Source organism: Tenrec ecaudatus, chromosome 7, assembly GCF_050624435.1.
Source record: "Tenrec ecaudatus isolate mTenEca1 chromosome 7, mTenEca1.hap1, whole genome shotgun sequence".
In the NCBI taxonomy this organism is placed as follows: domain Eukaryota; kingdom Metazoa; phylum Chordata; class Mammalia; order Afrosoricida; family Tenrecidae; genus Tenrec; species Tenrec ecaudatus.
The window spans coordinates 135,749,877-135,777,533 of record NC_134536.1 but is presented as its reverse complement, the minus strand read 5'-3'; the positions used below and the strand labels follow the sequence as shown (position 1 = coordinate 135,777,533).

The 27,657-nt window shown below is 55.7% G+C and overlaps 1 protein-coding gene across 1 annotated transcript; it reads left to right on the top strand.

Moving 5' to 3' along the window:
- The first annotated feature begins 725 nt into the window (after positions 1 to 725).
- Positions 726 to 27,595, top strand: FGD2 (FYVE, RhoGEF and PH domain containing 2). Its single transcript, XM_075554116.1, has 16 exons — positions 726 to 793; positions 4,839 to 5,073; positions 6,478 to 6,555; positions 7,219 to 7,367; positions 8,457 to 8,613; positions 8,816 to 8,954; positions 9,380 to 9,438; positions 9,643 to 9,789; positions 10,465 to 10,557; positions 20,044 to 20,123; positions 20,222 to 20,252; positions 20,669 to 20,761; positions 21,198 to 21,329; positions 25,329 to 25,475; positions 26,547 to 26,681; positions 27,383 to 27,595. The coding sequence occupies exons 1-16, from the start codon at positions 726 to 728 to the stop codon at positions 27,593 to 27,595; spliced, it is 1,956 nt and encodes a 651-aa protein (XP_075410231.1).
- The last annotated feature ends 62 nt before the right edge of the window (positions 27,596 to 27,657 follow it).

The window sequence follows — 27,657 nt, the reverse complement described above, 5'->3', positions numbered from 1 at the left end:
GTGTGATCTTGGGAGACTCACTTAACCTCTCGGATCCTCAGTTTCCTCTTCTGGAAGGTGGAAATAGTAAAAAGCTCCCGTCAAAGGGCTTTTATAGGATGAAATTTGACAGTACTTTCAAAGCATGAAAAACTGTCAGGGCCAGCAGCCGGTATTGTCTCATCAGTTTCAGAGGGCACAATGACGCAGGGAGAGCCGGAATGGGATGTGTAAATAGGACAGTGCCATCCCCCCGGCTTTTCTCGGCCCAGCCCAGTAACATGGGTGGGAGTTATTTCTACCTAAAGAAGCTGCTTCCTTAAAGCAGTGAGCACGGTCCGATACGGGAAAGACCTTGTGAGGGACCTAACTATGGCTGACCAGAGACACTCAGGCCAAGAGGTCAGTCAAAGGCCTGGCTCTGGGTCCTGATGACCCCTCAGGGGTGGATCCTGGAACTGGGGGTTTGCAAGGTTAAAGGTCAGCCCCGGCGAGGGCGGGACAAGGCCGGAGCAGGCTCCACCCATGGTGGGGGACACTGGTCTTTCCCTACAGGGCCGTGGTCTGAGGTCACTTCCTCTTTCCTCACTGAGGAGGCAGGAGCAGGCTGGCAGAGCACTCGGGAGCGATGGGAGAAGAGGCTGGGAGGTCGTAGCCACTTCGTGTCCCCTGGCCGGTGTGGCACAGAGTGCTGGCTGCAGGCCTCCATCCTGTTGGGGTGACAGGGAGCCGGCCTGGAGGCCTGCATGATGGAGGGGGAAGACGTGCAGGTGGCGTCTGTGTCCAAGCTGGTGACTGCGCTGGAGAACAGCAGGTACGAGGGGCTGAGGGTGGAGGGGTGGCCGTGGGGACTGGCAGTCACCATGGGCCCTCCCGGTGAGCAACTCTGCCTCTCTCTATCTGAGCCATGACCTGGGGGTGGGATGGTGGGGATGGGGGTGTCCTCAGGGCCCCAGGAGCTGACCGGGCTCATAGTTCTTGGTGTACATCAGGCAGAGAGGCCAGACAGGCATGGCCGTTGTAAAAAGTGAGCTGAGAAGACCCAAGGGCCCCCCAGCACCTCTCAGGAAAGGACAGGTAATATTTATCCAGCCTTGAGTCCCAGGAGTAGGGCCACCATGCCATTCCAACCGGGGCACCCTCGAACCCCAGACCGGATGCCATTGTCATCCCACCCCCCTCACCGGGACAGCAGGGGAAGCTGGGACTTCACCGGGCAACCCTGGATGCCGGGTCACTGGCCTGTGGGCACTGACCTCAATGAGCCTTGTGACTCACCAGGGCGGTTTCCAGTGCTGCTCTCACCTTAGCGATAAGCAGATGGGGGCACGAAGCAGAAAGGATTCCAGATGGGGCCGGTCCAAGTCCTGTTGGGCATGGCGGGGGGCTTTTGTCTGCAGGCAAAGGGCTGCACAAGACTGTGGAGCAAGACGTGTGTGTGTGTGTGTGTGTGTGTGTGTGTGTGTTAGGTACGGATCTCGGGGAGTGGGCACACGAGATAGAAATGTGCGTCAGGAAAAATGCTGAAGAGAGCTTTGGGGAACAGTGGCTGGGGGCGGGGGGCGGTAGGGGAGAGGAGCCGGATGGGTGGGGGGAATGAGCTCAACTGCAGTTCAGTTGCAACAGAGCCCCCCCACCCCCACCCCGTCTGCCTGGCCCAGGGAGCTCAGGCTGAAATGGCCCCGAGGATTGTTCCAGTGAGGTCAAGGGTCAGGGGTCTTGTAACCCTCACACTGACTGCTCAGTGCATGTGGGCTGCCCTGGGTGGGGTGGGATGGGGGTGGGGAGTGGGGAGGGAGTGTGACCTCGGACAAGGCAGTTCCCTCCAAGGAGGAGGATGCCTCCACAGGAGCAGGGAGAGGGAAGGGATGGAGGGGGAAATGGAAGGTTTAATATGCAAAATGAATTAAAAAACACATTAAAAATCACTTCATCGAGAAAAACAAAACACCCCCCCTCGGGATTGCTCCCCCCTCAGACCTAAACATGGATCTGAGTGCCTATCAAAGGAGACAAAGTAAAACGGAAGTGGACTTGGAGTCTTTAATGGAGACAGGGTTGGTTTTAAATATTAAAGAGAAAAAGAAAAAGGAGGGACTTGGACGAGAACCCATCCACTGCCGATGAGGGAGGGATGCGGTGGGGAGTATGGGCAGGGACCGTGGAAGCTGCGGGCACCCAGGGCACTGTCCGTGCGTGGAGGAGCCCTATCTTTGAATGCTAAACCCACGTCGCCCACTGCCCACGGGTCCATTCCAACTCCTAAGGGCCCCGCAGGATGGAGCAGAGCTGGGCACGGGCTTCCCGAGACTGCAAGCCTTGACGGAAGCAGACTGCTCGGCTTTCTCCGGCTGGAACGGGAAGCTCATGCAGTAACCTCCATGATGCAAGGCCATGGACAAGAGGTGTCCTAGGCAAGGCCCCAAGGCTGTGTTGAGGACGGTTCAGCTTCAAGGTGGTGGTGACAGAGATGGACCTAGAAGGGCATTCAACTTCCCAAGTTGGGTGACCCTAGCCGGCCACTCCCAGAGTCCTTTGCCAAGCATAATCTGTTCCGCAGCAACCCAAAGCAGATCCAGTGATGCCATTATCCTAGTCCACCACCTCGTTGGGTGTGTAGAGAGGTGGCCCCTGTCATCCAGCTCCCCAGGCATGGAGTAAGCATGTCTAGCTGGAGAGCCTCTGCATGCGTGATCTGCCCAGGAAGCACCAGGTTTGGAGGAGCCAGCCCTGGACCAGAGTGGGATCCAAGCAGCCTTGCCTACAAGGGGGAGCCATCCCTTACTCAGTGAAAGATTGTGTCAACTGCCCTGGGCTGGGTTTTCTTGTGAGGTCCCCATTTCCTTCGCTGATCTGAAACTGAGGGTTGAAAAAGGAAACAGAAGCTGGCCGGGCGCTTGGGAGAAATGCAGAAGCTGAAACCAAATGTAGAACAGAGAGCTGCAGCCTGGTGGGCTGAGGTCCCAGGAAGGGTGGGAAAGCTCTGGAGTAGCAGTTGGAGACTGGATCCCATCCTCCGTCTGCCACCACCTGGCTGTGGGACTTGGAGCATGGCATATTGACTCTCCGGCCTTGGTTTTTGTTTACTCAAGTAGGGAGAGGCCCTTGAGGGGGAACGTTCAGGAGCCAAGCCGTCATGGTTTGAATCCCACTTCTGACACCTCCTGGTTGTGCGACAGAGGTCAGTTGACTTGTCCTCTTCCTTCAGTCTCCTTTGCTGCAAAACAGAGATGATGAAAGCGTTTATGATAGTCTTTCCCAACCTCTCTAATGTCTAGGCTCTGCTGGCATTGCCAGTCTTCCCACACCAAGGAGAACGGAGCACAGCCCAGGCCCTTGGATGTAGTCTGTGAGGCTGGCTCCTGTTCTCAAAGGAGTTTCACTGGCCTACAGACCCAGGGCGAGAGGTACCTTACGAAGACCTATTCCTGAGGGGCAGGAAATCTCGCCATAGGCCAGCTTTCTCCTCTGCTGGAGGCATGGAAAGCTGAGTTCTCCCTGCAGGCCCTGGGGGAAATTCCAGCTCTTACAGCTCTTCCTTCAGAATGTTCCATGGTGTGTTAGGCAGGGTTCTCTAGAGAAACAAAACCAGGACATTTATGGTTTATTTATTTGTTTGTTTGTTTGATTATACACCACAAAGGAATATAACAGCTAATTAGTCCACAAAGCAGTACACAGGGCTAAGTTCAACTCATTTCTGTGGAACAGTTAATATACTGAAAGTCCTTCAATTCACAAGGGCTGCTGGGCCCAAGGTCAAGGAAGCAGAAAGCTGAGTCTCCCCTAGGGCAAGGCAGGCAGAAGCTCCCCACAGGCAGCAAACAGCAGGGCAGGTTAGCAACAGTCAGCAGCTCAGGAGCTTAGCAAAGCAGGTCCTGATGGGACCTCAAACTCAAGTAATGCAAGAGACAGGATCTACCAGCCTCGGGCTTAAGTGATGTACATACCAGCAGTGTGGCGAAGCAGGTCTTGGAGGAACCTCAATCTCTAGTGACATGATCCAAGGTTTGGCTTGTCCCACAGGTGGTGTAGCTCACAAGTTGAGACAGAGAACTAGCTAAAGCAGCCACATGCTGGTCAGATCACCAGAGAGCAAGAGAGAGAGGGGCGGGCCTTGCTGAGCCATTTATCTCTTTGCCCTCCAATATAACTGAGACCTGATTAATCCCGCATGTTCCTATTGGCCAGGTTGGCACAATACATTCACCTATCACAGATGGCTTGCAGTGTCTGTTATTGGGGGTTCTAGGGTCTTTCCTCTTTAGAAACTGAACACAGGAAATCCCCTGGCTAATAAGTCAAAAGGTGAGTGTAGGTCTCGATGTGCCGAGGTGGGGTTCCTGTGTTGGCTGCGTTTTTTGGGGTTTTTTTTAATGTGTAAGAAAGAGCTTCAGATCAAGCAGTAGTTACATATCGCACAGACATCCCAGCCCAGTCCAGATCAAGTCCCATTCTAGTCCACAAGTCCAATACTAGTTCATAAGTCCCTCTCCGGACTCACGCAGCCACATGCAATGATGCAGAATGCAGGGAGATCACAGGCCGGGGTGCAGAGTGCTGTGGACCCACGGCGGTGGACGCATCTGCCTGCATGGCTGCCTTTTAAAGAGGAAGTATGCAGTTCCCCAGAGAGCAAAACACAGCCCACGCTGACTCATTTAAAAGGCTGGAGTTCCCTACAAGGAAGGCGTCAGAGGGAAGTGGAAATCCTACTCAGCAAGTTCCTGGGAGAGCAGGGCGCTGGGGACACTGCACGAAGTCATTTGCATTGACTTTCCTGCCATTGCCTGGTCAGTGGTGCTAGTCTCTGCTCAGTTCTGCAGACAAGGAGCCCTCAGGCCTGCTCTTTCCCTCAGGACCCTCGGAACAGAACCCAGAGCTCACAGACCGGAGGAGGGAGAGCGCCACCACTTTGAATGCAGACCTCCGCAGCCGCCAGGGGCATGGGAGAAGCCTGGCCTAGGGGAGGCACTGGGGCCCAGGCCCAGGACAGTCAGCAGGCAGTACCTGAACTCCCTGAAGAACAAGCTGTCCAGTGGAGGCTGGAGGAAGTCCTGCCAGCCGGGGACTGCCCCTGCACCGGGGCCACAGGTACCTGAGGACTGAGGCTCAGGTGGGTGGGAGAAGGGGATCTCTCCTCTGACCTTCTCCTCATGCATTCTCCCAAATCTCCGGACAGCCAGCAGGTCACCAGATTAGGTCACAGCCATTGATCAACGGTCCATGAGGCCCTGATATGATTTCACATCTCCCTCACTCTAGAATTTTCCAGCCAGGAAGCAGAAACTCAGGCAGCGTAAGGAATTTTCCCAAATCACACAGCTTGGAGGATCCTCCGGGCTCCATCTGTGAACCTGGTCTCCTTCACTTGACCCATGGACGTGGGCTCTTGCCCACTAACGGGGCACAGGGACCAACATGCTGATCCCTGCCCCCCGAGGAGCATGGCCCTGCTGATCCTGGCAAGGCCCCCTCCTTCCTGTGACCTTTCCCTCTAAGCTCATCTGAAAAGGTCCCAAATGGAAACAAACACCAAACCAGTTGTCATCAAGTCCGTTCCACCTTATGGCACCCCGTGTGTCCCAAACAGACCCGACTTCCTTGGGGGCCTGCAAGGCGGGGTACCCTGAAACCAGCCTGCCTGCGCTTCCACCCCAGCCTGACTGCCTTCGTTATAACTGCAGGACCTTGGGCAAGTCGCACTAACCTCTGTCGCTCTGTGTCCCCCGATTTGTAAGACGGCAAGGACAAACTGGTTCTCCATGGCTGCTTAACCAACCAGCCCCACCACAGTGGCCTACTATTTCTCACCATTGTGAGTTGACTGGGCTGCAGCTGGTCAGCTGTCCTGTTGGCTTCCCTTGGGGTCTCTCATGTGGCTGCAGTTAGATGGGGGCCCAGCTGGACTGGCCACGACAGCTCCACCCATGGCTGTGTCTTGCCACCCCTTGAGCTTCCTCTCCATAGTGTCTCGCCACCTCTTCTCTCCACGATTTCATTCCACGAGGTCTCTTAAAGGGACCAAATCCAAGGTCACTGCCATTGAGTTGATTCTGACACATGAAACCCTGTGGGGCAGGGTAGAACTGCCTCTGTGAGTTTCCAAGACTATAACTCTTTATGGGAGTAGAAAGGCTCATCTTTCTCCCTTGGAGTGGCTGGTGGTATTGAACTACTGACCTTTTGGTTAGCAGCCTAATGTATAACCCATTATGCTATCAGGGCTCCTAACAGTTCATGCATGGAAGCATCCAGGCCTCAGGGTTGAAGCCCAGAAGTGACACTACCTTGTTTTTGCTATCGGCTAACATGACCCCTGGCCCAGCCAGATGCAGTGTGTGCGTCCCCACTGTGTCGTCTTGGAGACTGGTGCTCATGGCCCCCATCAGAGGGGTCATCTTGGCTCATGTCCGTTACCCCCACCCCACCCCTGCAATCAGAGGAGACCACAGCTCTCCCTCCCCATCCCCATCTGGCCCTCCAATCCCCATGTAGGAGCCTGAGAAGAGGATTGTCCAGGAGCTGCTGGAGACAGAGCAGGCCTACGTGGCACGCCTCTACCTGCTGGACCAGGCCAGTGACTCGGACACTAGGGCCTCAGAGCCCAGGGCTCCTCACCCCACCCTGCTCTTCCTCCTGACCCTCCTCACCCCACCCTGCTCTCCTGTCTGACCCCTGTCACAGAACGGAAAGTTAGTACACCTGAGTTTAAACCCTTTCGCCTCTCCCCCACCTCCAGGCTGAAGTTGGGGCAGACTTTAGGATTTAGCTCATTGGCACCAGTCCCCTCTTCACCTGGGCCGCCCACACACAGGGCAGAGAGCACCCCAGCCAGTCTTCGTGCTCACCGGTCATTACAACGCCCACACCTTCATCACAGCACCCTCACACTTTCTGAAGGAACCCCCTCCCCCCCAGAGATGAATAACCTGAGCCTTGGCCATCAGCACGGGCATCTCCAGCCCAGTGTCATCCAAGACTGGGACCCACCCTTTCCTGCCATTCCTCAGCTGCCAGCCTGAGACCGAGTCCTGGCCTCCTTCTGCCTTAGTGTGTCTATCTGTAAAGTGGCCAGAATGCGACCCTGCCTTCTGTCCCTTCCCACGGTCGTTGTGAGGCTGCTGGGAGATTGAGGGGTGAAGCGTTTAGGCAGCTAGGGAGGGCTGGGGCATCCCCCTGGGCGGGCGAGCGGGCCTCCCCTGCCTGCAGGCCGAGTGACTGGGGCCCGGCGCTCAGGTCTTCTTCCAGGAGCTGCTGCAGGAGGCCCGCAGCAGCAAGGCCTTCCCGGAGGACGTGGTCAGGCTCATCTTCTCCAACATCTCGTCCATCCACCAGTTCCATTCGCAGTTCTTCCTCCCAGCGCTGCAGCGGAGGCTGGATGACTGGTGAGGTCTGCCGGAGGCACCGTGACCGCAGCCTGACACTGCCCTGTCCTGCTAGGTTCCTGTCCTTGCTGGGCAGGATCTCCGCCTCGGGTCCCAGGCCTGGCCGCTCAGCGAGGGGCTCGGACAGATGAGTTTAGGAGGCCGGGACCCTGTTCTAGCGAAGGGGGTGTAGGCCTGGTGATATAGGAGGTGGTGGAACTAGCCGATGCTAGTGAACTGAGGGCTTCCTCCAAGCCTGGCCATGAACGGTCTACATGCTAACTCGCTTGATCTTCCTCGGAGCCCCACTGTGTTCTGACTGTGGGTATAAAGAAGCCTTCTTTGTTGTCAGAGACGGCCGCTTTTGCCAAAGATATATCACATTGCCTGGCCTTGGATGGCCTTGAAATTCTTTGGCCCAAATGAAGAACTGTGCCAAATGTCCAAGTCCAAGCCACTGCCATCGATTCCTAGTGACCCGTAGGACAGGGTGGGAGTGGGACTGTCCCTGTGAGTTTCTGAGACTAACTGTTGGCTACAATACGGGGGCTCCTACCCTCTTGACTGTGTGATTGCTTAAACGTCTTCACAACAAAACAACAAAGCAGCTCGCTGAGGGTCATTGCGCTGCCTCAGAATGCACAGCTGGAGGAAGAGGGACAGTGGGGAAGTGAACTCCTTATTCCCCTGCTGGGACGGCCCCCGGCCGGTGTGTTCTCCAGGCGTTGAGCTCCACGCGAGCCCCAGTCTCATCATCTCTAAGACGGGCAATGACTGCCTCCACTTTCAAGGCGGTTGTGAGAATAAATGGGACAAGACAGGAATCGCCACATGGTCTTAGTCGGCGCTTAGCGTGTGGCCCTCAGCCCTACTGTGTCACCTGACACCTACGGGTTCTCGAACACCTACTGCAGGGGAGACCAGTCCCTGGAAGAGGGCAGCTTGTGTTCTTGTTGAGCTGTGAGAGGCAGTGGGTGCAGGTGGGGTTCAGCCACCAATCCCCCCCCCACCCACACACACAAGGGCAACCCCCAGTGCTTGCCCTCAGACGTGCAATAGGTTAGAGGTCAGGCGAGGAGACTGAGGGTGGCGACCACGCCTTTCCTGCAGGGCAGCCAGCCCCCGCATTGGCGACGTGATCCAGAAGCTGGCCCCCTTCCTGAAGATGTACAGTGAATATATCAAGAATTTTGACCGCGCCGCTGAGCTGCTGGCCACCTGGACTGACAAGTCTCCGCAGTTCCAGGAGGTTCTCAGCCGCATCCAGGTGAGGCTGGGGCGTGGGGGAGGGGTGGTCCCAAGTGCTGCCACCCCTCCAGGGTGCAGTGGCTCCGTTTCCCCAAATGCTTCTGGGACAGGCCCACGCCAGAGCCTGGCAGTCTGCTCCTGAGCTCAGCCGATGCTCCGGGGCATCCTGTCCGCCTCCCCGGATTCTCACTGGCCTGTTCCTCCTCTCCATCATCCCCAAGAGCAGCGAGGCCTCCGGCAGCCTGACCCTGCAGCACCACATGCTGGAGCCCGTGCAGAGGATCCCGCGCTACGAGCTGCTGCTCAAGGAGTATGTCCAGAAACTGCCTGCCGGGGCCCCGGACCGGGACGACGCCCAGAGTGAGGATGCCTCCAGGGTGGGGGAGGGGGCGGGGGGGGAGCAGGGTGCTGGAAAGACGTGCCAGGTCCTCTGATAGATTCATTCACATCAGCGAAAATAGTTATCAGCCCCAGCGAGTGCCATCGCGTGGTGGGCGCTATTCCTACCTTTACCTGGGCTGAGTGACTTGCCCAAGGTCGCACAGCGAGAATGGAGCAGAGAGAGATTCGAACCCATGCCTGTGCGATGCTGGCACTACACGCTGTAGGTCCCACTTGGCAGGGGGAGCGGTGGAAAGTCACAGAGTGACTCACCTGCTCGCTGGTGGTTTCTAGTCTCCGCACCCTGGGCGGGGAGTGGCCCCACTGTGCGTGGCAGACCCTGAGGCCACTGCGTGAGGCCTTAAGGACATCCTGCCTCAGGCATCATGCCTTGTCACCTTCAGAAGCCCTGGATATGATCTTCTCGGCCGCCCAGCACTCCAACGCCGCCATCAAGGAGATGGTGAGCAGCCACCTGCCCTGCGGCTCCCCTGCGCAAGTCTCAGCCTCCCCAGCACATCCCACTTACCATGTCTACTCCTCTCTGGTCCCACCGCACCACGCCTATCCCCTCCGATGCCTTCCGCCCCACCCCAAGGCAAACCTTCCAAAAGTAGATGGGCCTGTCCACCCTTAGCTTAGGGAAACCCCCCCGCCCGGCCCCCAGGAGCGGCTGCAGGACCTGTGGGACGTGTATCAGCGCCTGGGCCTGGAGGATGACATCGTGGACCCCTCTAACACCCTGCTCCGCGAGGGCCCTGTCCTCAAGATCTCCTTCCGCCGCAGCGACCCCATAGAGCGCTACCTGTTCTTGGTAAGGGGCGCTGGGGGCCGCACTGCACCCTGGTGAGCAAAGTCCACATGGGCCTCAACCGGGCCCTGCAGGAAGAGCCAGGGAAGGGCAGACTTCCCCAGCCTCCTCTGCCTTTGGTGCCCAGGGGAACTTAGCACAAGTCACGGGCTACCTCCAAGCCTCGGGCAGACCGCCAACTCATGGGTTTCGCAGACATGGCGGAGAAAGCCCCAGATGCAGTGGTTGAGCCCAGAGGGCTTGGTTCCAAAGACTGGGTTATTAACGGGTGTTATAGAGCCTGCACAGCAAGAGGGAGCTAGGTTAGTGACAGGGAGAACTGCCTCGGGTGGAACTGAAAAAGTCAGGGGGGTCTTTTGGAGATAAGGGCTCAAGAGTCCATTTAGAGGCCTAGGGTGGGGCCACAGCTCCCTCTCAGCGCCTGCTGCGCTGAACCCCTGCTGGAAGGCCCTCCTAGCTTTGCAAGTCTGCTGTGGGCCTTGGTGTCCAAAGGTGGGGTGACACTCTAATTGGGTCGAGGCTGCACAAACACTTCCCTGTCGGCCTGTGAGGTCCTGGGAGCTGGCACACAGTGTCTTCCCAGAGTACGGAAGAAGACCCTGTGTGCTCCACTTACACAACCCCCCCCACCATGCCCCCACTTCTGGATCGCGCCCCTCACGCCTGTGTCTCCCGCAGTTCAACAGCATGCTGCTGTATTGTGCACCCAGGGTCATCCAGGTGGGCGCCCACTTCCACGTGAGGACCCGCATCGACGTGGCCGGCATGAAGGTGAGAGGTCCCCGTCCTTGTTTGACATTCCTGGAGGATCATTCCCCCCACCCCCACCACCAAAGAGCCCTGGTGGAGCAGGGGTTAAGCACTTGGCTATGGTTTGGAACCTATTGGCAGCTCACAGCTCAAAGACATGGCAGTCTGCTTCCATACAATCAGAGCCGTGGAAACCCCACTGAACAGTTTCATCTGTTTTGTGGAGTCACTATGAGTCAGAACTCACAGCAACCACAGTGAGTCTGGCGTTAGGCTGCTCACCACAACGTCCAAGGTGTAAATTCACCAGCCGCTCGGTGGGAGAAAGAGAGGCTCCCACAAAGATTAATAGTCTCAGAAACCCTATGCAAGGTTGGGACGAGTGAGAACCCACTCACGGGCGCTGGTGCGGTGGGGAAGATGAGGATGTAAAAATGTGTACAGGTGTCACTGCTGACGTCGGACGGGTCTTGGGTGAAAGCAGAGAACGCCAGAAAGATGTTTCTTGAGTTTTATTGACTATCGTTGACTTGCTCTGTGGATCCTAACAAACTACGCACAGCCTTGAGAAAGATAGGAATGGGAATTCCAGAGCACTGCACTGTGCTCGTGCCGAACCTGCGCACGGATCAGGAGGCGGCTGTGCAAGCAGAACAAGGGCACCCTGCATGGTTGAAAATCAGGCAAGGGTTGTACCCTCTCACCACACTTATTCAATCTGTATACTGAGCAAACTGTCAGAGAGGCTGGGCTATATGAAGAAGGATGGGCATCAGGATGGGAGGAAGGCTTACTAATCACCTGTGATAGGCAGGTGACACAACCTTGCTTGCTGGAAGTGAGGGGGACTTGAAGCACTCACTGTTGAAGATCAGAGATTGCAGCCTTCAGTGTGGATTACAACTCAATGTCAAGAAAACCCCAATCCTCACACCTGGATCACTCAGTAACATCATGACCAATGGAGAAAAGATGAAAACGGTCAGGGATTTCATGCTGCTTGAATCCAAGATCAATGCTCATGGAAACAGCAGTCCAGAGTTCAAAGGACACATTGCATTGGGTGAATCGGCTTCCCAAGACCTTTTCAAGTGCTGAAAAGCAAGGATGCTACTTTGACCAAGCCATGGTAGTTTCACTCGCCTCATATGCAAGTTGGACATTGAATAAGACAGAACAAAGATGAATTGACGCATTCGTATTATAGTGCCAGTGAAGAATATTGGGAGTACCATGCACTGCCCCAAACAAAAACAAAATCAAACAAACCTGTCTTGGAAGAAGTATGGCCAGACTGCTCCTTCGAGATGAGGGCGGCGAGCCTTGGGACATGTTATCAGGAGAGACCAGTTCCTGGAAAAGAGCATCCTAGGTGGTATAGTAGAGGGTCAGGGGAAGGGATGGAGCCCCTCAACAAGATGAACTGAGACAGTCGCTACAACAATGGGTTCAAACTAAACAACAATTGTGAGGATGGTGTGGGACCAGGCAGTGTTTCTTCTGTTATGCATAGTTGCTCAATGGCACCTAGCAACTATAAGGATATGTTTATGTATATATATATGTATGTATATGTATGTATGTGTGTGTATGTATATATGTATATGTGACACACACACACAAGAGAGAGATTTACTTGGAGGGAATGGCCCACATAATCACGAAGGCTGGCAAGTCTCAAATCCATAGGCCAGATGGTGAATTGGAGACTTCTACAAGCTTGCATCCCAAGAACCAGATGTCAGGCGAGGGGAAGAATGCAGAGTGGGCTTGCAAGGACATTTGTTTATAGTCTAAAGTAAGACACGCCCTCAAAGAAACATCCCTTCCAGCTGATAGACTGATCACATCAGCTCGCACCATGGAAGATAATTACATCATATCACATCACATCACATCACATCACATTACATTGCATTGCATTACATTACATTGTGGGACACTAAGCAGTCTAGTGTCTGCCAAGCCACTGAGAGTCAGAACCTAGACAAATAGGTAAAATGAACAAATCACACACACACACACACACACACACACGGAAAAAAACTTTTAAAATGGTGCTACACTTAAGCCCAGGGTAGGAACAAGTGTAGGGAAGAGCAGGAGGGGCCCTGCCAGAATTTCAATGCAGGAACCCAAGCTGGCAGGTCCTGCACAAAGTTGGAGATGCAGGAGTTTGGAATTAGAATACTCCCCTCCCTCCTGGCTGGAGGCTCTCCCAGTTGCCCCACTCTTTGGGACAGCGCACACCGTCCCTAAATTCGCTCACTGATTCTCAGACTCCAGTGTGTGTGCGGATCCCCCCAGGCCTCTTGTTACTATCCAGACTCTGGTTTGATGGGTCTGGTAGTGTTGATGCTGCAGGCCCGAGGGCTACACGTTGAGCAGGAAGGCTCTACGCTGCCTGTTCAGCTACATGCGCCGGTCTGTGCCCACCTGCAGAGGGCTGCCGATGAGCAGGGCTGGCAGTCCATCACGGGCCCTTAGGCAGGCTGCCCCATGGGCCAGACCTCCTCCTTCCCTCTCAGAAGATCCCCGCCACCTGAGGCAGGGCCTGTGAGGCTCTCCTGTCATTTTTGATGACAATTCATTTTAACGTAAATTTAATTTTCTTATTTAAAAACATAGACCATGCACGGCCCACTGTCACATTCAGAATGAAGTATCATAAGCAATCTCTAGTGAAAGGTCTCTTCCCAACGTGGTCCCCTGTTCCACTTCCCAAACAGCCGCTGCTTCTTGTGAGACCTCCTTTGCACACACGAGCAGTCTCTTGGGTCTTCGTGGCCACTCTCGCGTCCTGTCACCCCCGGCACACTCCAAGTGCCATTGTGCACTTGGCTTGTTTTAAGGAACTCCTGAGATGGTTTCACATCTGGACAGGAAGAGTTGCCTCATCCTTTTGCATGGCTGCAAACTTCCACGGGGGGTAGGGGTGGGGGTAGACTGCCATTCATATGACAGATCCCCTGCTGCAAAGATCTAAATGGAAAACCAACCCCTGGCCCTCGAGCCGACTCTGGCCCACAGGCAGCCTGAGGGACTGAGTGGAACTGCTCCAGAGAGCACCTTTGCAGAAGCAGACTGTCCCAGCTTTCCCTGCAGAACCACCGCTGGTGGGTGCAAACTGCAAGCCTCTGCCCTAGCTTCGCTTCTGCTCCACCAGGGCACCTTAGACACTTAAAACCTAGAGTCGTTGTCGTTGTTGTTGTCGTCGTCAAGTTGGTTCCGGCTCAGAGTGAGCCCATGTGTGTCAGAGCAGCACTGTGCCCCGCAGGCTTCGGTGCCTGTTTTTCTGCAGGTGGATCGCCAGGGCTGTCTTTACAGGCACCCCTGGGTACACTCAAAGTCCCAGCCTTCCCACTCGGGCCCATGTGTGCTTAAGTCACCCAGGGACCCCATCCTCCTATGGGGCATGTCGAGGTTGTTTCTAATCACCCCGAGCCAAAATCCACTGCCTTTGAGTTTAACCTGATGGGAGGGACCCTCTAGGGCAGCGGTTCTCAACCTGTGGGTCGCAAACCCTTTAGGGGTCTAGCGGCCCTTTCACAGGGGTCACCTAAGACCTCACAAAACCCATAAATATTTCACAGTATGTAATTACGTACTGTTTTGTGATGAATCCCTATGCTTTGATTATGTTTCATGATGCTCAATTTGTAACAGTGAAAATACATCCTGCCTATCAGATATTTAAATGATGATTCATGACAATAGCAAAATGACAGTGATGAAGTAGCCATGAAAATAATGTTACGGTTGGGGTCCCCACCACACGAGGAGCTGTGTGAAAGGGTCGCGGCCTGAGGAAGGTGGAGGACCATTGGTCTGGTTTCCTCCTCACTGCAAACAAACCAGATTGCAATGAGGAACACTGCACCGCTTGCGCATGTGTGAACCATGTCCACAGTGAATCCCCCTCCTTTTTTTTTTAAGATCAGGAAGCCAGGTCCAGAAGGGTCATCCTGGTTTGAGTGACCAACCCAAGATTAAAATCCAAGATGTTAGCAGAGCCCAAGGCCACACTAGGCCCCAGGGTCAGCTCCAGGAGGAGCCGCAGGCAGGGGCCTCTGAGAAGCCCCTGTTGCCTGGGATTGCCTCACACTTGGGGCCGAGTGAGGGGCCTGGGGCTGAGGTGCAGCACGAGAAGAAGGAGGGGGCTGGTGGGGGGCTTAGGGACTTCCTGGAGATTGAGAGCTCAGGCTTTACCCATCCAAAAGTGTGACCCAATCCAGGCGGCATATCCAGTTTCCCATCTTCGGGGGAAGCTGGGCTGCTACAGAGGGCAGGGCATGTGCAGGCTTGTGTGTCTGAGGCCGTGGGGAGACCAAGAAAGGCAAGTTTATATCAAGAGCTACAGACAGGGAGACTAGGCAGGCAGTCCTGGAGAGAGAGGGGGGCAGAGGAGTGAGGCGGGGAGAGCGAGAGAGAGAAAGAAAGAGGCAGTGATTAGCTCTTGTCAAGATATAGAGTCCAAAGCTGAGCCATAAAACAGAAAAGAGACGCACTAGGAGCCCTGGTGCAGAAGTGGTTACGGGTTGAGCTGCTACCTGCATCATCGTCAGCAGTTTGAAACCACCAGCTGCTCCTCAGGAGAAAGCGCTTTCTACTCTCACGAAGAGTTACAGCCTGGGAGACCCACGGGGGCAGTTCTGCCCTGTCCTATGGGGTCGCAGGGTCACAAGCCACTGGATGGCGGCCAGTGAAAACCGCGTCAATCACCATCCGACGGGTGCACAGCACCCTCTCCTGGACGGCATGGGCATGGCCGATGCAGAGCTGCCTGTGGTCTGGCAAATTTCTGGGGACCATGATCTGAGTCTGAAGTTGGGCCTTGGACCTACTTTGGGGGGGCGCCCTCGTTGGCAGTCAGGAAGGTGTAGTTCTCAGCAGCCGAGCCTCCTCAAGAGCTAGCCTGGCCCTGGCCTTCTGCCATCCTCCTCCGAGCCAGCTGGCAGGGACAGGAGCCAAGTAAGGTCTCCCCTTCGGGCTGTGCAGGCTGCACACGGCACAAGGACTCTGCCCCTCGGCCGTGCCAGCCACAGCAGACACCAGCGATTACTCACTGCCTTTGAGGCGGTGCTGACTCACAGCGACCCTCTGGGACAGGCTATACCGGCCCTGTGGGTGTCTGAGACCGAAACTCTCTACAGGAGCAGAAAACCTCATCTTGGGTGATGAAATCCTCAGAGATTTATAATGAGCATTGCCCGACAGGTGGCAGTGTCTCACTCCAACAAAATCTGGATTTCGTGCCATGACAACAGGTGTCAGTACTGTTTTAGGCTCCCTCAGTCACGGCTACTGAGTCAGTGCTGACTCGTAGTAACCCCCTGTGGGCTGCTTATAAGGGAGTAGAAAGCCCTGTCTTTCGCCCTCTATGCTGCTGGTGGTTTAGAACTGCTGACCATGCGGATCGAAGCCCAACACATAACCATGACACCACCAGGGCTCCCTGATTTTAGGCTCAAAGACAGCACTTGGCTGCTAACCAAATGATCAGCGGTTCAAACCCCGTCCCCCCCACCCCCCAGTCACTCCTATGGAGAGCGCTGTGGCAGGCTGCTTCCAGAAAGACGCACAGCCTTGGTAACCCTGCGGAGACAGTTCTCCTCTGTCCTGCAGGGCCGCGCTACATCAGAACCGACTGATGCAGTGTGTTCTGGGCTTCAAACCTCCCCTCTCCCCCTCTGTTTCTCCTGTCATCTCCCACACCCAACTAGCCACAAAATCTGGCCAGACCCTCTGGCATCGGCCCCCAGTTAGGGACCCCTTGTCTCTCTCCAAATGCAGTCACTCCAGGGCAGCCTGGGACCATTTCCAAACTGGACTTGGGAGACAGGCTGGTTCCCGTTTCCCAACTGGCGTGCATAGCTGCTGGCTGGCTGTCCCCAAGCCCCGCTCTTCATACGGCCTTCTCCCCCTGACCAGAGCACACCGGCCCCTTCTAGAGGAAACACACCGAGGGGCCTGAGGTGAACTAGCCTGACCCTGAGGTGAGGGAGAGGAACGAGGGAACAGATGGGCCAGTAGGAGAACTCTCAGCTAATCCCTTGAAATCCTTTGTGACATGTCCCTGCGTTTTCTTTTAATCTGCTCCGCTCCCTTATCTGCAGTTGTTTTGTTTAGGGGTTGTTTGGGGGGGTTGCTATTTGTTATAATCAGCGGTGGTGTTCCAGAGGTCAAATGCTAGTCTTCTACGTGGGAGATCTGGGTTCAGATCCCAGTGATGTACTTCACAGACAGTCACCCCCTGTCCATGCTGTGGAGGCTTGTGTGCTGTGCTGAAATTGAGCAGGGCTCGGCGGAGCTTCCGGATGAAGGCAGACAGCCAGCAGGACTCCTGTGGATCCCAGTGTTCTGATCCAATGGTGCTGGGATTCACCAGGAGCTGGGCTGGACTCAGTGGCAGGGAGCATTAGCCATCTCTTGGTTATGATGTCCACAGTCTGTCTCTTGCAGATGGCACTGCTTCCCCGCACATGTCATTTAACATGTCCTCTGTCTCCCAGCGGGAGCTCTGGTGGCACAGTGGGTTACGCCTTTAACTGTCAACCACAAGGTCTGCAGTTCAAACCTACCAAGGGAGCACAATGAGGAATTCTCTTCTGTAAAGATTTACCGTCTCAGAAACCCGGGGGGGGGGGCATTCCACTCTGTTCTGTGGGGGCCCATTAGATCAGAATTGGCTTGATGGCAGCGAGTTTGTTTGGCTTCTGTCTCCCATATCTCCTGTGAACTGGCAGATAATCCGGAGACTTGCCCAGATTCCATGGTACAAGACGACTGAATAGCTCGTGGTAGGGTCTTCCCTTAAGGGTCACATATGTCTGCTGCGTGTCTGCAGGGGGATGTGAAGATGGACAGTAGGTTTGAGTGCTGTGCTAATTAAATGACAGCATGCACGGAGATCCATGTGCTCGGTGCCCGTCACGCAGTGAGGGCTCCATGATTGGTATCTTTCTTGGTGACCTCAGGACCTCTGGAGCTGGGACAAGAGGACGGGGGAAGACCAGACACAGGAAATCTGATCTATGAATTGGGTGACCAGCTCCTTCAGTTACAATCTGGGATGTGTGTGTGTGTGTGTGTGTGTGTGTGTGTGTGTTGGGGGTGGGGATGGGGTATATTCTGTGGTCTAGGCCTTGCACCTGCTCTCAGAGCCCTGGTGGCTTAGTGGTTGTGAGCTGAGCTGCTAACCATGAGGTCGGCAGTTCGAAACCACCAGCTGCTCCACAGAAGAAAGAGGCGGTCTTCCTACTCTGGGTCTCACGGGGGCAGTTCCTCCCTGCTCTCTAGGACTGCTATGAGTCAGAATGGACTCGATGCCTATGAGTTCTCTGGAGTTTGGAGCCTGCTCTGGAAAAGCTGTTGTGTTTTCAAATCCAGTTTTGAGGCCCAAGTTTCCTTTTTAATACAAACCCTTCATCAAGAGCCATCCCTCCCCGTGTGATGGATTAAATGCTCTCTCCCCAGAATATGTGTTGAAGATCCTAACCTCTGTGCCCGTGGAGACATTCCCACCTGGGAGTGGGCTGTCTTTGTTGCGACTGAGGCAGGGTTTGTGCCACGTGCGTGCCGTCAGTCTCCTTTGAGACCTGCAAGAGATGAAACAAGCAAGCCGGCAAGCAGAGCAGGGGACAAGAGAAGCCAAGCCACCTGAAGAGCCATCCCTCAGAGAGACAGGGACCTTCCTCCAGGACCCACAGAGGAATAAGCCCCAGTAAAGCCGGGAGGAAATAAACCGCTGCTTGTGAAAACCATCCCCTGTGGCGTTCCTGTTATAACAGCCGCGGGTGACCAAGAAGGAATCTGGGCAGTGAGTGGGCTGCTCACTTGCTGAAGATGTGCCCGTGGTTTGCAAACTGGGTGACAGGTGGAGGCTGGCAGAGTCTCCAGGTGACTGATAGCAAAGGTCCGCGTTGCCTGCCCAAGACCGCGGCGGGTTGAATGAGACGTGTCTGAGGCAAATCTGGTGAGGGCAGGGAAGGGAATGCGAAGCGCTGTAGAGAGCGAGCTTCTGTCACCTTAGAGAATATGTGTGGCACCTGTGATATTGATCGGCATGTAGACCCCGGATGTGCTTCTGGTAAGGGCTGGAAAAGAAAATGACGGACCTGTGATGGGGCAATGGAGGCAGGGGCTGCTTTTTATGTAGTGGCAGAAAAGATTGAATTATATTGAAATATGCGTCTAAGATGACCATGGAGCCTGAAGATTTGGAAAATTCTATTGTACAAACTAAAGACACGTGTCTTAAGATTCACACCGAGGACGTGGCTTTGTGTGACCCAACCGTGTGTTGAAGAGACTGCCTACGACAAATGGCTCTCGATCAACTCCCACAACAGAGAGGCCATCTTAACTTAAGAGAGGGGGGCAGGGGAGAACAAAACAAAAGATCCCTCTGCCTCTTGGAATTCCACGGCAGGAACCAGGCCAAAGGGACAACATCTGTTGTCCTCCAAGAGAAAGAAAGGACCATCTCAAGTGGTCCCCCGAGATCAGCAGACCCATGGAGGAAACGCGGCAAACAACACTTTCTCGGTTTCAAAGGGTGGGGCCACAGCTTCCCGGGTTTCGGAAGCAAATCGGTGCCAAATTGGTTCCAGCATGTAGGGCTGTCATTAAGGTGTGCCGGGGGGATGGGGCCACCACCCAACGCTGAAGAGGTGGGGCTGCCATGCCCAAGGGGCAGAAGAACGTGTCTTGCCAGGGCAGAGGGGGTGTGGCCACCTCTCCGAAGAATGGCATTGCTACCCCAGAGCCCATTGGATCTGGAAGCCAGGCCTGAAACTCAAAGCCTCCTTTGGGGCCTCCACCCAGAAGCCAGAGGATGTGGCCAATGGGCAGCATCTGGAGGGCAGACCATTGCCATGTGGTCTCAGTTATGCTCAGGCCTTGGGAGCTCTGGGAAATTGTTCTGCTGGGTTTGAGACTTGCTTGATCCCGCTACTCCTTCTTGCCGTCCACTTTCGCCCACATGTGATGGGATTGTCTGTCTCCCTTGTGCCCACCCTGCCTTGGCCCTTTGGAAACAGATGGCTTTGTGCCCTAGCTTTCACGGCTTCATTGAGGAAGAAGACTTCTGTCCCGGGCTGGGCTTTGCCTGAAGTCCCACCCAGACTTGGCTTTAGATGCTTCCGAAGATGTGGTCTTGGGTTTGGAGTGGATCGAAGACTTCTGTGAGGATGTGCTGGGATGGATGTGTTTGGCCTGTGGTGAGGACATGCATTTGGGGTGAGGGGCAAAGAGCGGTGCTTCTGTTATAGCAGTTCCAGATAACTGAACCCCGCCCTCTCTTGCCCTGGGCCCACTGGGCCCCTCAAATTCCAGCAGTCATAAGCCCCGCTTGCTCAGAGCAGGTATGTTTGATTTGCTCCCAAAGAGGCAGAGGCAGGGCACAGGCTTTCGCCCCTAGCCCCCATGGCTCCACTTGCCTCTGGCATAGTCTCCCCTCTCATCACTGCAAGCCTGGCCTGATCCCGCCTTTTCACCCCCATGCAGGTGCGGGAGCTGAGTGACACAGAGTTCCCCCACGCCTTCCTGGTGTCTGGGAAGCAGCGCACTCTGGAGCTGCAGGCCCGGTAGGCTGATCGGGGCCTGGGCAAGCAGAGGGGAGAGCCGCTGGGAGGGGAGGCAGGGGCAGCTGCCCCACTCAACCCCTGTTTTCCTTTCTGAGCAGGTCCCAGGAGGAAATGATTTCCTGGATGCAGGTATCAGAACACGGCAGGGCCCCGATTGGCTGTGACTGTCTTAAAGATCCGTCAGCCCGCCCTGGCTGCAGGAGAGGGACCCACGTGTCTCTGTGTGTCTGTGCATCTGTGTGGACCCTCCGGGTGTATCCGGCTGCTCCCCGCTCTTCCTAACGAGAATCACTTGGTAGTAATTAAGCCACCTTTGGAGCCAGACCTGAGTTCAAATCTTGCCACCCTCTCGCTGTGTAGCTGGAAGACCTGGGGCAAGTCACTTTGCCCCGCTGAACCTCAGCCTTCACGTCTGTAACTCGGTGCTAATGGTTTCCCCCGTCAAGTCAGCCAATGTGTGTCCAGGTGGCTCTCGTTAGGTGGCGTCTGAGGAAGGGACGGCCGAGCAGTCAGCCCCCCCCCCCCCCCCCCCGCTCTGTCCCCAGGCCTGCCAGGCAGCCATTGACCAAACGGAGCAGCGCAGCGAAAGCTTCAAAGTTGCGGTTCAGGGGCCTGAGGGAGATGCTCGGGAGCTCGAGGTGAATGGAGGAGGCCTCTATGTCTCCTGCTGGAGCCACCAAGCCCACGTGCGCACGCTGGTTCCTTCTTTCCCTCTGCGCTGCCTCGGCCCCATCTACATCCCATGAAGCAGAGTGGGCTTTGAAAGTATCTGAGAAACGGGAGACACCGGGACGGGGGGAGGACTGGGGAACGGGGAATCATGGAGAGTGTCTGTGGCTTGATTTCCAATCTGAGCTCTGCACTCTGGCCTGCTGGGTCACTTGTCTTCTGTGCCTCAAGTTTCCTCGTCTGTACAACAGGGATCCTAGTGACTGCCCACCCTCCTCGCCTCCACCACCTTCGCCCGAGCCCTGGGGAACCCAGTGGGAGGCGCATGCCCTGTCTGCCATGATGGGTCCCAGGGCCTTGGGATTGGGCACCCTGATGACCCCTACCCTCTGCCTCCCCCAACAGCTGCAGTCAGAGGAGCTGGGCCTCCGGGCACCGCAGTGGGTCCGGGACAAGATGGTGACCATGTGCATGCGCTGCCAGGAGCCCTTCAATGCCCTGAGGCGCCGTCGTCACCACTGCCGCGCCTGCGGCTATGTGAGTGCTCCTGCCCCTGCACCCCTCCCATCCAACCTGGCATGCCCCCCCAGGTGCTCCCCACTCTCTGCCAACCCTGCCAGCGTCCACCCACACACCCAGTATGACCGACACAAGACTGCAGTGTGGGTATGCTGCCCCACCCCCAGACTCCGGGGGCCCCCACTGCACAGGAGCCTGTGAGGCTCCGGGAGGTTAAGCAGGTGACACCCCCCCAATGCTGACCCTGCTGGTCCCCCTGCTTCTTATCATCCTTCACCAAAGCGTCTCACCAGACGCCCAGGAGGACACAGCCTCCTGAGCTGGATGGGGATTCCGCAGCCCTAAGCTCCTCAATGGCCCTGCACCGGCCACCTCCTCCCCAGCCCAACTCCCCCACCCCCACCCATGTCTAGTCATCTGGACTGACCTTGCCCAACAGTCAGTCCCCTGCTTCCTCAGCGCGTGGCTAGTTCTACTTTCTAGGTTCAAGCCTCCGTTTCTTCTGAGGCGAAGTGGGGATGATAATGCTCACCTCCAGGGGAGCAGGGGGGCAGCCCGGAAAGATTGTCCGTTCCCTTTGCTCTCCTCTTCTTCCTCCCTCACCTTCCCCCCAACCCTCAGTAGCTGGGCAGGCAGGGTCTCCACATCCCAGAGGCAGATAAGCACTCTGGGGCACCAGCGGCCCTCAGTGTCCGCCTGGAACGACCCCCCAGGTCAAGGAGGGGCCCCTGAGGAAGGGGTCCCCCAAAGGTGCTAAACCAGGGCACAGAGTCAAGTTCCCGGGCGGAGGGACACACCTAGTTTAGACATCAGTAGAGAGCAGGGAGATGTTCTCAGTGACTCAGACCTGCAGCTCTGTAAGGGACAGCATTACACATCGTGAGAAATACAAAGAAGCCCCCAGAACGATACAGTAACACCCATGTACCTGCCTTCCGGCTTCAGAACGCATCCTGACAGCCAATGAAACGGCAGAAGCCCCAGTGGTTCCGTGGGAGGAAGCCCACTCCATCTGCTCCTGTAAAGATTATGGCTCAGCAGGGGGTGGGGGGACCTTCAGGGGAGGAGCTCCTGTTCCACTCCCTCACATGGGGTTCCTCTGAGTGGAAATCGGCTCCCTGGCACCCCACAATAGCCAATGAAATGTGTGACCTTTCATTGGATCCTGGGTGGTGGGGGGCGGGGTGGCAGCTAGTGGAGTCACGGGGACTCAGAATCAACTTGAAGGCGTGGGGTTGAAGGATTGGGGAAATTTGAATATGATTATGATACCGTTGCATCGATAGGAGCCCTGTTGGCATAGGGAGTTACCTGTTGGGCTGCTAACCTCAAGGTCAGAGGTTCAAAACCACTAGCTGCCTCTTGGGAGAAATGAGGCTCTCTAGTCCCATAAAGAATTCTAATCTGGGAAACCCACAGGGCAGTTTCACCCAGCCCTATAGGATCGCTATGAGTTAGAATTGACTCCACGGCAGTGAGTGTTTGTTTTGCTTGCATCACAAGGAGCGCTGGTGGTGATGTTGGATAAGCATTGGCCAGCTAACCTCAAGGTTGGCAGTTCAAAACCCACTAGCTACTCCCTGTGAGAAGGATGAAGTTGTCTGCTCCCATCAAATTCATAGCCTCCAAAACCCCATATAGGAGTGCTATGTGTCAGAATCTACTCCTTCACGGTGGGATTAGATGAGTCTTTGAATGTTTCCTTTCCCCGGAGTGATACTGACATTGTACTCGGTAGGGAATGGCCTTTTCCTCAGGAGACGTCAGCTGCACAGTGAAGGGTGGATGGCACATGACAGGGTTAGGTGCCCAGCCAGAGTCAAAAGGTTGGAGGTTTGAACTCAGGAGCAGCTCCGTGGCCGGGGGGTAGGAGGGGGAACAAAACCAGGCTGGCTGCTTCCATACAGATTTACAGCCTGGGACACCCTATGGCTGCCCCAGGGGTTGCCGTGAGTCAGGCTGGACAGGACTGTAATGGGGTTGGGGTTCGGGTCATAGTGATTGCTACTTGTTTTCCAATAGTTCAGAGCAGACACAGCAAGCACAAGTTAAGGCAGCCACATGTGATCATTCATGAGGCAGTAACACTGCCTCAGTGTTTCCTCTTGTCTGTAGGCTGGGTGTGGGTGACATACAATGGGCTGCTACCTGCAAGGTCGGAAATTTGAATCCACTAGTGGCTTCAAGAAAGAAAGATGAAGCTCTCTGCTATGGTAAAGAGTCCTGGCCTCAAATAGCCACAGGGGCAGTTCCACCTCACCCTACGGGGGGGGGCTGTGGATCAGAGTCGGCACGGTGGAAGTGAATGAATAAGTTGGGGATTGTTTTCGCTCTCTCAAAATAAATGGTGGGGTGAGACTTGGTCTATTTAGACAGCATCCTGCAATAATATCAAACATGCAGATTTATCTATAATCATATTAAACTATATCTCCTTCCATTAAAAAAAAAAAGAGGCTGGCAGATTCCCAAGGTAGTCCAGGCCCCCTTCATGGGGCTGGCTGAGTGAACCTTGTTCTGGGGTTCCTCAAGCCCATGCCCAGCTTTGTGATTTCTGAGTCACTCTTCTCATGGGTTTAATGCCCGGTTTCGTCTCTCCTGCCAGACCGGTATCTTTGCGAGGGTGGGGCCAGGGCAGGCCTCTCTCAGTGGGTCCCTGCCCAGGTGCCACTCTGGGTGGGGCTGGGGCCAAGCTATACCCTGGGCAGAGCTGGGCTCCCTGGGTGCTGGTGCCGTTTGGGAGGAACCTCTACCCTCCACCGCCTGGGTGCAGGGGACAGCCCAATTCCCTCTGGGCCACACCCCATTTTCCTTTCCAACTCTCCTCACGTCTTGTTCACCAGGGTCCCCAGTGAGAATTATGCCTAACTTCTTGGGAACTTGTTCGGGCAGGACATGGGGGACCCTGGTCCACAGAGGGGGCCTGGCATGCCTTCCTGACCCAAATCATGAACCTATCATTTTGGGGGGAAATAATGTATTTTGTTGTTGATGTTGAGAAGATGTACAACAAAACACACACCCACTCAACAAAGTGCATGCAACTAGGGGGAACCAGCGATGTTCTTGGAGCTGTGTCACCCTCCCCCATCAACACCAGCTCACTACCCCCTGCGCCTCCTCACTCCCAGGGAGTCGGTTCTGATTCATAGCGACCCTGCAGGACAGAGCAGAACTGCCCCTGTGGGTTTCCTAGACTGTAACTCTTTAAGGGATCAGAGAGCCTCATCCTTCTAGCCTCAGACTGGCTGTTGGTTTCGAACTGTTGACCGTGCAGTTAGCAGTCTAATCGTAACCCACTAGGAGTTTCCTCTTGTCTGTAGGCTGGGTGTAGTCTGATTCTCCTTGAGATCAATCTTATGAGAGTCTTGGTGGAGGGAGGCATTCTTGACTGGTTAAGCTAAACCACTGTTTGTTTACAAGATGTCTGGGGAGTCTTTTACCAGCCCACCATTTGTATAAGTGATTGAGAGGGCAGCACCATCGCATGAATCGGAAGAAATGTGCTGTTTGCAGAAGACCAGTTACTGTCAGCTGACCACGTGGTCCCCAGCCGGGCGCATCCCCTCTGGGCTGCCCTGTCCTCCAGGAGGCAGGAGAACAGACAGCCTGGCTGTGGTTGTTGGCAGCCAGGTGAGAGGGCAGAGGGGAGAAAGTCCCGAGAGAAATGATTTCGAGACCAGGTACAAGTGCCTCCTCCCATCTTCCAGCCCCTGGGACTGGTGTCCTGGCCGGGGGCTTGACTTCTGGCCTTGAAGCGCCCTACAAAGCAGAGTTACATCCTCTCCATCGTTGCCAAAGAGGAGTCGGAAGGGGAGAGAAGTTAGGGCACTCAGCAGAGTGGGGGAGTTCAAGTCCCATTGTGAGCTCTCCAGCACACCATCTGCATAACCCCTCTCTGCCCACACCCTGCCTTCCCTCTGACCCTGGTTGCCAGGCCTCCTGCCCCACCCCGTGGTCCCCCCTCCCAGGCCTTGCTCAGGTCCCTCGCCCCCTCCCAGCGGCCATCCTTTGCAGGTGGTGTGTGCCAGGTGCTCTGAGTACCGGGCCGAGCTGAAGTACGACGACAACAGGCCCAACCGCGTGTGCTGTGACTGTTACGTGTTCCTCACGGGGAACATACTCCCCAAGGACAAGGAGGACAAGAGGCGGGGCATCTTGGAGGTGAGCCCCTGCCCCCCCCTCACTAATCCACCCATTCAGCTACGTTCCCAGGTGCCAACATGGGCGCACCGATCCTCCCACTCCCTCCTCCCCTCTTCTGCCCACAGCCCTGTCCCCTCCCAGTACAAACAGCAGCAGGCTGATCACCCAGTGGAAGCCATGCTTGCCCCCACACCTGCTACCCAGGCTCTTCCGCCCCCTCCTGTGTCCCTGTCCAATAATAAGCCCATCTCCCGTGAACAGTTCCTGCCCATGTCCTCGAGCCCTATCCCAGGAGATGGAGGGGGCTGGGATCACAGATTCCATTGGCAGAGGGGGAAACTAAGGCCCCCAGGCAGGGTCTCCCTGCCAGAGAGAGGCCGTCTACAGGCGCCATTCCAACCAGGAGGGACTTCTGGGTCCAGCGGCCTTTCTCTTCCTCTGCCCTTGGTCTTACCCTGTGAGTCTGGAGCCAGCTCCCTGATCTCTGTGCCTGCCCCCCCCACCCCACCCCCAGGCCCTTTCTGCAGCCTCAGGGCCTTGCTGAGCCTGCCCCCTCCACAGGCACTCCCCAGGCTGCTCCGCTGCTGCTGCTGGGGCACCAGCTGGGCTCAGCTTTGCTCCGCAAATGCAGTGCCAACCAGCCCAGACATCCATTGCCGCCACCCCACAGGCCGGGCGGACACCCCACTGCCCCTGGGAGGTGAGAGAAGCAGCTATTCAGCCTACTCCAGCTGAGCTCCACTCCCGGGTCCAAGTCGGTCCCTTCTCATGGCCACCAAGCCTCTTCTGACCCTCCCACGTGGGCCCTGGCACTCAGAGCTGTAGCTCCCCTGGAGAGAGGGCCCTTCTCCCACCCAGCCCTGTAGGCCTGGCCTCTCACAGGCAGCTGGCACTTGCAGGGGCTCAGGCTGGCTGGGGTGCAGCTCCGTCCAGAGACATGCAGACCCTCAGTGAGCCTCAGGGACAAATAACCCTTCCTTGTAGGGTTGCTGGCAAGGTTTTGAACACATGGTTGTGGAGGCCCCAGACAGAGTCTGTCAGATGCACAGTGGGTACTGGGCCCCTGACTGCCCCTCGCTCTGGTTTCAGAAAGCATCCGAGCAGGGCCTAATGTGCAGCTTCCTGCAGCTCCTCGGGGGCAAGTGGGACAAGAGCGGCCCCCGGGTTTGGGCCGTCATCCCCTGGGACGACCCCCTTGTCCTCTACATCTACGCTGCCCCCCAGGTAATGCCCCTGGCTCCTTGCCTTTGAACTGTGTGTGTATATGTGTGTATGTGTATGTATGTGTACATGTATGTGGTGTGTGTGCATATGTATATGCATGTGGTGTATGTATGTACTTGTGTATGTGTGTGGTGTATATGTGTATGGTGTATGTTAGTGTGTATGTGTCGTGTGTGTATGTATGTGTCTATGTGTGCATGTGTTGCATCATGTGTATGTCTATGTGTTACATGCATGTGTGGATGTGTGTGTCTTGTGTATGTGTATATGTACATATGTGTGTGGTATGTGTGTGTTTGTGGTATATGTGTGTGTTTGTGTGTATGTGTACATGTGTGTGTTGCATTGTATATATGTGTGTGTTATATGCATGTGTATATGTATGTACATGCATGTGTGTGTGTGTGTTGGGGTGGGGATGGGTGGTACACTGTGGGTCCCATATGTTAGTTGAGGAGACAGACACAGTGCGGATATGGCACGGTCGAGTCACAATGTTCATGGGTTTCAGACTCCAGGTCACAGCTGCTGTCTGTCCTCAGTGGGTGCTCTGTTCTCTCCTCTTCCTCGCGGCCCTCCTAGAAGCCCACCCCCTCCCTCATGGGCATATGGGATGTGAAAAGCAGGGTGTGAGAAGTGGGCAGCAGGGAGGGGGAGCAAGGGGACAGTGGTCCACTGCTCTTCCCTCTCCTTTCCCCCAGGACACTCGGGCTCACACCTCCATCCCCCTGCTGGGATACCAGGTGACTGCTGGACCCCAGATGGACCCCCGGGTCTTCCAGCTGCAACAGTCGGGCCAGCTGTACACATTCAAGGCTGAGACCAAGGAACTGAGGGACCGCTGGGCACAGGCTGTAGAGCGAGCAGCCCAAGGCCAAAGCCCTGACGGGGCTGATGGGGCCCTGTCTGACTGAGCGGTGCTGGCTTGCCCCGCCCACCTCTCCTTACACGCGCCTCACTCTGCCCCGGCGGCATG

Excerpts from the sequence above, each read along its gene's own strand:
- FGD2 (XM_075554116.1), top strand. The coding sequence starts at position 726 with ATGATGGAGGGGGAAGACGTGCAGGTGGCGTCTGTGTCCAAGCTGGTG. Across the intron at positions 6,556-7,218 it reads GCCTCTACCTGCTGGACCAG|GTCTTCTTCCAGGAGCTGCT; the intron begins GCCAGTGACTCG and ends CCCGGCGCTCAG. Across the intron at positions 20,253-20,668 it reads AAATGATTTCCTGGATGCAG|GCCTGCCAGGCAGCCATTGA; the intron begins GTATCAGAACAC and ends CTCTGTCCCCAG.